The sequence below is a fragment of the Vombatus ursinus genome, unplaced genomic scaffold, assembly GCF_900497805.2.
Source record: "Vombatus ursinus unplaced genomic scaffold, bare-nosed wombat genome assembly UNPS02014818.1, whole genome shotgun sequence".
Taxonomy (NCBI): domain Eukaryota; kingdom Metazoa; phylum Chordata; class Mammalia; order Diprotodontia; family Vombatidae; genus Vombatus; species Vombatus ursinus.
In genome coordinates, this window is record NW_020954596.1 from 46,397,503 (window position 1) to 46,410,050 (window position 12,548).

Sequence of the window (12,548 nt, forward strand, 5' to 3'; positions counted from 1 at the left end):
CATACAAAAACTTAATTAATTTTGTATATTCAGTAGTCTTAAATATGTGCTTGATGCTAACTACATATTGTGCAGCCAATATTAATTATCTTTATGTATCACAAACTACAGAATATAATTAGTTTTATTAAAGTAGTCAAGCCATTTTTTAAGTATTCCAGGAGGCACAGATCATATAAGTTCCCTTCTAGCTCTAAGATCCAGTAATCCTACATCACCCAGGTTAGTGCCCAGACTGTGTGGAGAGGAGAGGCTTTCAGGTAACCTAGTGGTTCTTAGACACTCAATTCTACTAGCTCATTCCTGTGCATTTTCCTCTGTATTCTTCTCATCCAATGTTCCCTTCTTCAGAAACTTTAAATCCCTCAGGTCTGTGTAGGGCAATGTCTGAGATGACCTTTCCTTCCTGTAGGTGCCAGCTTAGATGCTGGGCAACAGAATGCAAAATCCTTGAGGACAAGAACTCTTTTTGCTTTGTTTTTGTATGCCCAGTGTAGAACACAATGGCTGGCACACAGTAGGTGCTTAATAATGCTTGTTGAATTAATTTAAAATGAATTGCCCTCAGAATCCTTGATAGTCACACTTTCGTACCAGGGAAACATTGGTATATTTCCTCTATATTCCCTGGGCTAGCACTAGCCGCCTCCCATTTGTGTACTATTCCCTCTCAGGTTTCCAGGGCCCTCATGCTACAGCAGGTCCCTCCTAAAATGGAAGGAGATCTACTGAATCACTCATATAAGGTTCAAGCTACTTAATGCACTAACCTTTCCAGAAATAATTGCATTTTAAGGATTGTATCTCCAACATCTGGCAGGAGTATTTGGAGCAGAGGGTTAGAAGTGTTTATAAGTACCCCAGAAATCACACAATGGAGTCAGTGGTTAGACAGCTCATGGTACTAGTGAGGCTGTGTTTCCAGTTAGTCCTTCTGAACTTAGCCTTACTGACTGTGTGTATGGAATTCATTCCTTTTGCCCTTTATCTGCAGTGACATTGGCTGATGCTAAACTGTGGCCTGCCTGAGACAGTTAATTAGGTTATGGAAGCTGCCAAAACCCTAAAGTCATAATAAGAAAATGCAGCACATTGAGACTTAGGTAAGACATAGAAGACAAAAAAAGATGGGGGAGGGGACAGAGAGAATGTAGAAATTTAATTCTTAATGCCTCCAGGTCCTTCAATTAATGCACTGGAAATGAGATTTTTGTGTCTGAAACTCCTAAAAACAGTGTTGAGTCATATTAAGTTCAACTAACCTTTTTTGATCCCCACTATGTAAAAGTTTGAGTGGGCTGTGGAATCTGCCTGTGCAGTTACATTATTAACCTCCTGGGCTTCTCCCAAGTTCATGACAGAGTGATTCCAATTCATTCAGAGATCTCATCCATAGGAGCAGTGGTATTAGAGCAGAAAGTGTGAAACTGCATAGTTAATGAATATAACATTTTTGCATGTTCAAATTACTTAGTTTGAATTTGGTGAGAAATGCATCAAAGGAGAAAGAGCTGTCTGCCCCCTGGCTCTAAGGTATGGAAGTGCCACTCCTGCAGTCCTGTGTTCTCTAAAGTGGAATCTCTTCAGAGATGGCAATAAGCCCAGAGAAGCAGCACAGCAGCATCGGCTACTTTTGAACCACCATCCAAACAAGATAACTGAGTTCAGGGCAGAAAACTGTCTCTCCAGGAGGCCCTCAAAGTAGATCAAAAAAATTTAAAGTTTTACCTAGTTGACCTTCAAATTGGTGACGCATTGGATATTCTTTTAAGTCTAAGCAACTTGTTTAGATTATAAAGTATACTCCTTAACTCTCAAGCATTAACTGCCTTCTTCTCTTTGGCCCTCCAACCTCAGCTACAGACTTCTGCAAGAAGAAAATAACTCCCCCTGGCAAAAAGTTGAAATCTCCATGCCCTGGAGTTAGTGAGCACTTGTACCCTGTGTTTGCCCCACCCCCAAAGCTCCTGTGAAGCAGTAGCGAAAGCACTGGATTTAGATTCAGAGAACCTGGGTTCAAGTCTAGCCTCCGCTACTTAATACCTCTGTGCAGCCTTGAAAAAGTCACTGTAACCTCTCTGTATAAAATGACAGTCGTAAATGAACTCTCAGGTCCCTTCCTGATCTATATCCTAAGGTCTTAAACTCTAAGTGGTTGCATTTTCCTTGACTCTCAAACTTGCTTAGGAATTAGCATTTTTGAAGGGGCAGATGCCAGTAGAAAAAAGTACCTTTATAGAGGATCTTTCCAACCTTGTTGTGGGTGATTTCTGGCTCTTAGACTCTCTGTGTGGTAATGAAATCATTTTTTTTCCTCTATTAAAAAAAAGGCTAATGCTTGCACTCTGTATTTCAAAAGATTGTTGGAAAGTGTTCTGAAAACGAGCTATAGTAGTGCAATGGAATTACTAAAGCCTCCCCCTCCCCAGTCTCCAATAAAAGGCAGAGTAGTGTGGCGTCCTGGAAAGATCGTTAAGCCGGTGGTCAGAGAACAAAGACAAAATCCTGGCTGATAACTACTTAGTTGGATGACCCTGTATAATCAATCAAACACTCTGAGCCTCAGTTGTCTCATCTGTAAAGCAGGAATAACACTATTTTGTAACACCTATCTCACGGAGTTGTGAGAACATTTTTTAAGCACTGAGCGAAAGTGAGATCTTTTCCCACTCCTTACGCCATTCGCCTCTCGACCCTATTCCTCACACCTCTGCCTGGAAGTCCCGAGATCTCGCCACGCCCCCCCGCCCCCGCCCGACCTGCCTGCCCTGCCCGCCCAACCACACATCCACTCGGGCAGAGCGCGAGTGCGCACGCCCTTCGGGAGTCGCACCAGAAGCATCCCAGCGCTTGGGAGGGCGTCTCCTGCTTGAACAGCCCCGCCCTTTCTCTCTGAGCTAGAAAGCAGTCGCAGCAATAAGCAACTAGCCCCCAAGACGTTCTCCTCTTTCCTGCTCCCCCCCCCCCCCCTGACCCCCCCCTTTTTTTTTTTTTTTAATTTTTCATGGGAGCCGCTCTCCAAGACTCCCCACCACTGACAGCTGCTGGGAGCTGCTCTCTGCTAAGCACCGCGCCGGATCCCTGCATCCCCGCTTGCATCTGGGTTACTCTGATCCCCAACATCCCTATGAATTAATAAATAACCTGCCTCCGGCGAAGGAAAACAAGGCGCTGAGCCTTTGCTTTGTACATGAGCTAGAGGGCTCCTGGAGGGCTCCACTCAAAGAAAGGTCTCAGATCTAATTTAGTCTCCATCCGACCATGAGAACGGTGAAAGGAAGTATCCTTTAAAAAAAAAAAAAAATCCCAGCTCCGCCCAGCCCAGCTTTGGGAGAGTAGAAAAAGCCAGGGTATGCTACAACGCAGAGAATCCAGCTCTTCGCTTCAGCGGCACCGCAAGCCTCACTTAATATCCGAGGAAATGAGTTTCACACTCCGTACTTAAAGACACTTTCCTGTTCCTCTGACCCGCGGGCAGCGAACCCGACCCAGAGAGGGGTCAGACGGCGGGCTGCCTGTGCGTGTGTGCGCGCTCAGGCGTCTAACTTTGAGGCAGCCTTTCACTGTACTTAATTAAACACTTGAAGGTACCCAAATTCGCGAATTGGAGGGAGACAGGGCAGGGTGTTGGAGAGAGATTCAAGTGCTTTTTAGCTCTCGGAAAAGCAGCTCCCCCAAGAAAGATTAAGTATTTTAATTTCCTTTAGCAGAAGGACGAAAGTGGGACAACCTGTCAAGACGTCTAGTCCTAAGGCGTCTGGAGGATCCCCCAGCCATCTCCGCCCCATTTCAACACCTCCCCGTAACAACAACCTTTTGGTTTTGGGGGGGGCGGCAAGCTTGGTGGGTTGATGTGCTGGGTGCCAAAAGTCTGAAAATAAACTCGAGAGATCTTTGGCGTAGAAAGTTTGGTTTTTCTCTCCTCACCCCCCTCACACTCCTTCACCGCTGCCGCCACCTCCACCCTCCTGCTGCTGCTGCTGTGCTGTGAAGAAAAGGGGGGAGGGGGCTCGCGGCGGGGGGAGGGGGCGCCGGCGGAGGTGGAGGAGAGGAAGGGATGCTAGTAGCTTCCCTCACCGCCTCTTGCGCTCGCTCTGAGGCTCAGACCTGTGCTGCTTAAGTGGCCGCCGCCACAGTTGACCTAGCGCTCCTCCGGCCCGCCGCTGAGCTGAAGACACTGGAGGAAGAAGAGGAAGAAGAAGAGGTGGTGGGGGCAGCAGCAGCCTAAGGAACTGGGGAGTTCATATGGCCGCTCCCAGTTGGCAGGTGGTGCGCGCTGCTGATTTGGCTGCTGTGTCGAGCTCCGGACGGCTTTGAGCCGTAGCGGTCTCTTGGGGATCGCCCTACCCAGCGCTACCGAGCCAGAACCAGGGCGAGGAGGAGGAGGAGGAGGAGGAGGAGGAGGCGGCTGACACCGGGGGCGATGTGGCCGGCTGGGGCGGGCAGCAAGCTGCCCTGTGCCCGAGACTCGGCTCTCCGGCGGGCGGCTTTCTCCGGCAACCTCACAGCTTTGCCTTCCCACCTAGTGCCGGCCGGCAGGAGCGTCCGGGTCTTCATCAGCTCCAATCCTGAAGGTAACTCGCTCAAGGTCTCCACCTCCTCCCTCTCCGCGGGTCTGTCTGTCTGCCGGTCTGTCTGATCTAGGGTAGCTGGAGCGTGGGTCCCGGTGACTGACAAGCTTCCCTCTTTCCTCTTTTTCATCCACCCTCCTCTTTTCCTGCAAAGCGGCTGCTATCCTGGGCTTGATTTTTTTCTTTTTAAGCAAACTACTTTTTCTTTTTTTTCTCCCCACGTCTGCCCCCGCCCTTTGCTTGCTGTCTTCCCCCAGGACCCACACACATGCCCGGGTGAGCCACCTGGCGATGCTCAGAATTGTGCCTGCCAGCCCTAGAGCAGCTCGGAAGTGATACTGAATACAAGTCCAGGGTTCCCCACCCCCACCCCCACGGCGTCCTCTTCTCTTTTTCTTTAAGGTTAAAGTCATTCCTTGCCACGGCAATCACAATCTCAAGTTGTAGCTGCTGTCACTCCTCAGCTCTGCAGCAAGATCTGTATAGGCAACATCTCCTTCCGTCCTTTCCTACTTTCCCTGCCACAGTAAGAACAGATTCATCTTACTTAGAACAGGGTCATCGCAGGGTGGTCAAGCTAGTTCCCATACTGACTGAAGGTTTCCTTGTAAAAGGCTGCCCTTTGAGGTGATTTTAAACCTTATGTAGGGGATGCTACCTTTAAACTAAACCGAAGCGAGACGGGGATGAAGTGAAGCAGTTTGTCTGAGGGGGATGGGGAGAGGGTGGCAAGGGTGGCTCAGTCTGGATCTTGGAGTAAGGAAGAGAGTGTAGGGAGGTTGTTGACGCCTGACTATCGGTTTCTCTGGGCCAAGTCGAGTCAACAGATTTTTTTTAAAAATGTTTGCTTGTTCTAAAATCCCCGTTCTGGATTTGATTTTTACCCATGCACAATTCTGGCCCTTATATTGACAACATTCTTAACTCTAATGTCCTTTTCTAAGCTTGGAATGTGGATCCGAAGCAGCTACCTAGCATTACTGGATACTTAGTGGGCGTTCACTAAATACTTGTTGACTAATTCCAAGTTTCTCAGGTGCATTAGGAATCACAGTTTACAGCTAGTAAATTTTCGTCCTAGATGTTCAGTATTAGTCTTTGTAGACACCTCCACTGTCTTTCTGTTTCTGTTGCTGGATGTTAACTCATCCTCAGTACTCAAGAGTGAGTTGGAAAAGATGATCTTGGGTCTGTATCTAACTAATTAAGGAAATTTTGTTTTCCAAGGTGACAGTTGAGCAGTGAGCACAAGGTACAGAGGACTGAGATAACCTTTCCTGGTCTTCCTAGTAGTTAGTGCTCTCTCCCTCCTCAAATTAGCTTGTCTTGACTTATCTGTTTACCTATCATATGCTCCTATTGAATATAAGGTCTTTGAAGACTGGGAATGTGTTTAGCTTTTGTTTTTGTATTTCTAGCTCTTAGTATAGTACTTTGCATATAGTAGGAATATATTAAATGTCTGTCCAGTTAATTCATGTTTACAGGTGAGTTATACTATAAAAGAATTACTAAAGAATCTGCTAAAAACTCAATAGTAATGAAGTTAACCTTATCAATTTTTGAATGCCGTGCTTATTTAATAATAGCCTACATTTGTACAGAATTCTCAGCTTTCTAAAGTACTTTTACCATAATAGCCCTGAGAGAAAGTGCAAATATTATTATTCCCATTTTTCAGATGAGGAAATGGAGGTTTTAGGAACTGAAAAGAATTACTTCTGGTTACACAGGTAGGATCATAGCTGAATTGGATTCTACTTCACTCTACTAAACTTCCAGCCACAATCTCTAACTGTTCTCCTTGTGAGAATGAAAGACAGAGAATGGACAGCTTTTTAAAGTTTCACTTCACTTACAAAATAATGAGTATGCACCGAAAGTTTCAAGAACAACTTTAAAATTATGACAGGGAAGTTGTGCCAACAATGAAATAGGTCACGTACATTAATTAGTCATGAAAGGTAATAGAAGAAAAAATTTACTTAAGGGGGGAGGAGGCACTTAAAGTTCCTTCAATATTCTGGTCAGACTTCCTAAACAAGCTGTATGTACATATAGCTTTTAAAGAGTCACTGTATATTTAAAAACACGTGTTTAGGATATTCTTAAGATATATAAATTAATAGGATATATAGAGGATAGGTGTGTGTAATAGGATAAATATACATCTTAAGATAGGTACATTAATTTAGAAAAAACATATTTGAACTGTCCAATTGATTTGCTACAAGTAAAAAAGTTGAAACTTAATTTTTTGAAAATGTACATTAGAGAAATAATAAAAGTGTTGGGGAAATTTTATTTTTAACATTTGAGTGAAAATAATTTGGAATGTTGAAGATGTTAGTAAAATGTATCAAAATAATTAGTCACAAAATTTCCTCATTTAAAAGGAAAATAGATTAAGTGGTCTAGTGATGAAAATATTAGCTATCAACAATTGTTGTTTTTCTTTGGAAATAACATTGCCCTTTTTAACTTATAGTGAAGTCAAGTATCTGTTATTACCATAATATACAGGATGATGGAATCATAGACTATTAGAATTAAAAGGGATTATAGAGCTTAAAGAGTTCAATCTTCTTATTTTATGTAAGAGGAAACTGAAGTTCAAATAGATTGTGACTTTAGCTTGTTTTAGAATATAAATAAGTGTGTTTTCCCCTAGTTTTTAACTTATTGGCAGTGGTAAATTTTTAATGAGTTAATATTGAATTAAGTAATACAGGAACAAACCTTATTTAATCATTTTATATGGTTCCTCAAATTATATTACATGGTAAATATTGGCTTCAGTGCATATATGAGATCATCAAGTTCTTGATTCTAAGCAAGGCTCTCATTAATACCATAGGAAACTTTGTTGTATTACTGTCTTAAGTAGAGATTCAATCTACCTAAAAAACTACTTGTTAATACAAATATATTCTGGGCCTGATGGTGCCAGCATAGTTCCCATTAACAGTTATCTTGCATTTGCTGCCAAAATCATGAAGATAAAATTCAATATTCCTATTAACCCCAGGGAAGGAGAGGGTGGAATACTAACTAATCCTGTAATCCTACATCCTTGACCCAGACAAATTCCACATGGCTCTTAATTATCTTAAATGGGAGCCTTACCTGGCAAACTGCTGCAGCCTTGAATTTTAGCTACATTACAAGAGAGAATGGCATATTGAATGAATCAGAGTAAAATAGGTTATTTTCTTATGGTCTGAGTGTGACACCTTGCAATCTTAGTAACAGCTCTTTCTGAGGAGCACTCTACTACAAGCTGTTCCTGGATACCATTTCAGCACACAAATGGTTGTGTGTTGGTAAGATCGATTATAAGATGCTCAGCCAATTCTAAAGATATTTTCAACTGTTAAATTAAGTCAAGGAACATTATCTGTTCTTTCCTTGTAAAAGCAGCTTAGTTCTAATTTATTCTCTAAACAAAAGCTTCTCTGTGTTGAATTAAGTTCACTGCTCTAATAATCATGCCAAAGACTATCCAGCACTATTGATTTAATAGGTATTTGTTTTAAAAGGTTGATGTGGCTGTATTCTCTCCCCTAAGTCAAGAAAGGGACAAGCAACAAACACACATCTTTCATTTCTCTCCTATATCCTCAGGTCCATCCAAACTTATCTCTCACTTTGATGGTAACATATTATAGACTAGAAACATGTTTGCCACCTTTAGTAGTAGCTCTTGACAGCCATAGTGAACTAGAGTTGGGTGATTACATTCTACAAATACCTGATACGCTTGCCAGAAGAGACTGAGAAGCTAGATGTCAACTTAACATGTCTGATTCACTTCTCTCCTACCCTGTCTTCTACCTCTGGGCCACAGTTTGCTGTGCTGTGGCCCAAGGAGCCTAAATGAGTATTTCATTATTGTGTTAGGGCTCTGTTTTCTGGGCATGGGTATTAGTGGAACAGCTCCCCAGTGAACAACAAAGCATACCAATTCAAGCCCATTCCTCATCATATAGAGGAAAAATTATATTTACAGTGTGATTACAGTGATATTATCTTAAAACCATAGAAATTGGACCTTAAAGCTCATCTGGTGCACTCTCCTACTCAGTGCAGAAAATCCTTCTATAATATTCCTGATATGTGTTATATGAAAATATAAATACCCCACATTTACATCCCAACATACTAATCACAGGGTTTGAAAACACTTAAAGAAGATTGTCTCAGTTCAATTCAAGATTGTCTCAAGTCAATTTAATTTATCTCTATATGTCTATAGAGAGAGAGAGAATACAGGTTATTCTTTCCTGGTAGAAAGGGGGAGATACAAAATTTAGATAAGATTTGATCCTTGCCCTTCTGGAACTTATGGCCTAGTACACAGAATATAACCCATATATAAATATTTGTAATACAGACACACAAACAAACATGAAAAGAATATGAGAAGTATGAATGAAACGCTATTTGAGTTCCAAGGAAAATAAGACTTCATGGATGAAATGGTATTTGAGTTGAGCTTAAAAGGAAAAGTAAGATTTCACTATTAGGGATAGGGAAAAGATATTATGAGTTCCTTAAAGAAGGGACTGATTCATTTTTGTCTCTGTTTTCCCAGTGCTTCTCACAGTACCTGGCACATTGTTGTTATTCATTCATTTTTCAGCCTCTTTGAGACCCTATTTTGGATTTTCTTGGCAGTGATATTGGAGTGGTTTGCCATTTCCTTCTCCAGCTCATTTACGGATGAGGAAATTGAGGCAAAGAGGGTCAAGTAACTTGCCCAGGATCACATAGCTGTAAAGTGACTAAGGTCAGATTTGGACTCAGAAAGATGAGTCTTCCTGACTGTAGACCCAGCACTTTATGTACTGTGCCACCTGGCCTGCCTGGCACATAGTAAGCACTTAGTAAGTATTTGTTGATTGGTGAGATAAGGCTGAAAAGATAGGTGGCCAAAGAAAGAGATTGAATTTTATTCAGTAGATAATGAAAACTATTGAATGGCTTGAGGCAGTCAAATCCTATGACTATATGCGTAAGGAAGATTAGTCTAGCATGGATTAGAAGGGAAGAGAGGATGGAATTAGTAAGAACTCTATCCATGATCTCCAAGAGAGAACTAGACTTAAAACCTTCCAAGTACAATGATATCAAAGCACAGACAAAATACTATACTGTAATTACCCTGCATATTACTCAGGCATTTCTCTCTTGATTCTTGATTCTGTCATTTACCCAGATTAACATTCTGGAAAAGAAAATGTGAGTTAGCTGTCACTGGGAGCTATTTTTCTTCTCTCCTCCTACCCCCATGCTGTCTAATAAAAGTGTCCACCCCTAAAACACATTTACCTTTCAGGTCCATGTAAAATCAAACTACCATGGACAGAGATCAGATATGAGCATGCTTCATAGAAAAGTGGGAAAGCATATTTAATAGCCCTACTTCAACCCTGTCTTTTGGCTTCTAAGTGATATTTTTTTATATATATAAGCATTACCCAAGCAGCTGGAGTACCAGCAGTATAAAAGGAGAGGCATTTTGCCACAGTTTACATTATCTGTACATAATTACTCTCTTTGTCTCTGTCTCTCTCTTTCTCCCGCTCCCTCTTTCTCCTCCCCATCCTCTTTCACTGCTTTCCTTTATGTTTCTCCCTCTCTCCTAATCTTGCATTTTTCTGGCTTTTTCTCTGTCTTCCATGTGTGTGAAAGTGTACACACACACTCACAATACACACATACATATAGAGGTATGGTACTTGGTAGGGTCTGCTGGAGCCCATTCTCTCTGCCAGCAGATTAATACCAGGCTCATGAAGTTCAGTATGAATTTAGCACCTCTCCACCAAAATGTGTCTTCCCAAGCATCTTCAGCTTCCATTTCCTATTGTTATACATCAGAGTGACAGTTGAAGAGAGAAATAAAATCAGCTTAATACAGCTGATACAACTTAGTAGTAAATAGTATTAGAAATAATGCTCCAAGAAGAGAAGGCAAATTTAGTTTTCAAGAAAAACATGTTGAGCTATTATTTTTATTTTACACTCAACACATTAAAAGTGTTTCTTAATCATTTCAGATACTTAATTCTATTTGTCTTTATTTTATAGTTGAGGAAAATTGAGGTAGCATGAGGTTAAATGACTTGTTCAAAACCATAATCAAATGTGAGATATAGTGATGAAAGTTTGAAAGAAATAGTGTTAGTTATTAAACACAGGACACTTATTCTCTTGAGTTAGTGCAGAGCTAATGGCCTAGGTGATGTTATCATCATATACCATGACATAATAAATGCACTTAGCATTTAGGAGGAGACTCAAGAGTAAGTATGACCTACACTATTAACATGTTTTGCTATACTAATAAATCATGCCTAACAGCTTATTGATAATTCAATTCCTGCTACACTGCAGGAATTGCATCACTCTTTTATAAAAGGTGAATCGGAGAGAATGAAATGCAAATAGAATTTAGCCAAGCCTTACTATAAAACATTTATGACCCCTCGTGGTGGCAATTCTTTTAGGGGTATTGGCTGGGCAACAGTCAACCTAGGTTTAAATTCCTCTCTTTCACCTATGTGATCTTGAGCAAGTCACTTGATTTCTACAGGCCTCAATTTCCTTATAAGTAATATGAGTGTATTGGATCAAAAGAGTTGCAAGATTATTGGAAGCTCCAAATGATGTAGCTAGATAATACAGTAAATAGAGTGCTGGACTTGGAGTCAGAAAGACCTGAGTTCAAATCTGGCATCAGACACTCATTAGCTGTGTGACCCTGGACAAGTAATTTAAACCTCTGTTTGCCTCAGTCTCCTCATCTGTAAAATAAGGATAATCATAGCACCTACCTACCAAGGTTGTTGCAAGTATTAAATCAGATAATATTTGTAAAATGCCTGACACATAGTAGGTGCTATATAAATGTTCACTATTATTATCATCATTATCAAATCTGTGTTGCTGTTTAATGCCACTAATAATAATATTATTAATTCATAAGTGCTATGAATTATCTCAAATTTTAATATTGCTGTCAAAGTCAGATAAAAAAACATTCATTTGTACACTATGTGCATCATTCACAGACAAAATTCTTTCCCTTCTAGGATCATGTTTATATAAGTTTTACTTAAATATTCTGGGAAAATAGAGCTATCTTGTGGTTGTTTTCATTGTTTTGATATTTAAGTCCAAATTCATCACTATAGTTGAGGGGCAACGGTTGGGGAGGGAGAAGGAAGTTCTATGGAAGTAGATCATTATGTGGCCATGGAAAGATCAATTAGGTGCTCAATTAGCAAACCTATGTAAGTGCTTACTGTATGTCAGGCACTGTCCTAGGTTCTAGGTATAACAAATACAAAGGTAAAACAATCCTTATCTGCCCTCAAAGAACTTACATTCCACTAGGAGAAACAGAATGTTCACAGATAAATAAAGGTTTTTTTTAAAAAACCTACATAATAATAGGGGAGGTACTAGCAACTGGGGGAACCAATTTGAAGAAGATGGCACTTGAACTTAGCCTTAAAGGAGACTAGGCATTTCAAGCATTAGAATTCAGAGAGGAAAAGCATTCCAGACACGGAGGGAAGTCTATACAATAACACATGGAAACAGCAGATGGGATGTGGTATACAGGGAAGAGTAAACAGGCAATTGGATGGAATATAGAGTTATCTCATGAGGGAGATAATGTGGAATCAGCCTAGAAATATGGACTGAAGCCATGTTAAGAAAGGTCTTAAATACCAGCTAAATTTATTTTTTTCCTAGAAGCATCAGGGAGACACTGAAGCTTCTTGAGCAAAGCAATGGCACGGTCAGACATGTGCTTTAGGAATATCAATGTTTGGTAGCTTTCTAAAAACTGGATTAGAAAGGACATAGATTGGATTCAATGACTTTATACAGAACAGTATTATATCAATTCCTCTATCTTCTGCCTCCCCATTCTCATAGCAGCTTTCAGTGGCACTACTGCCC

The 12,548-nt window shown here is 41.0% G+C and overlaps 1 protein-coding gene and 1 pseudogene across 1 annotated transcript in view; both read left to right on the plus strand.

Moving 5' to 3' along the window:
* Positions 1-3,243, plus strand: part of LOC114023804 — a 184,156-nt pseudogene extending 180,913 nt beyond the window's left edge.
* A 1,180-nt stretch (positions 3,244-4,423) lies between these two features.
* The window catches only part of NWD2 (NACHT and WD repeat domain containing 2), a 177,918-nt gene continuing 169,793 nt past the window's right edge, over positions 4,424-12,548 (plus strand). Inside the window, exon 1 of the mRNA XM_027836697.1 lies at positions 4,424-4,574. Within this exon, the coding sequence (XP_027692498.1) occupies positions 4,424-4,574 (151 nt within the window). The remainder of the gene's footprint in view (positions 4,575-12,548) is intronic.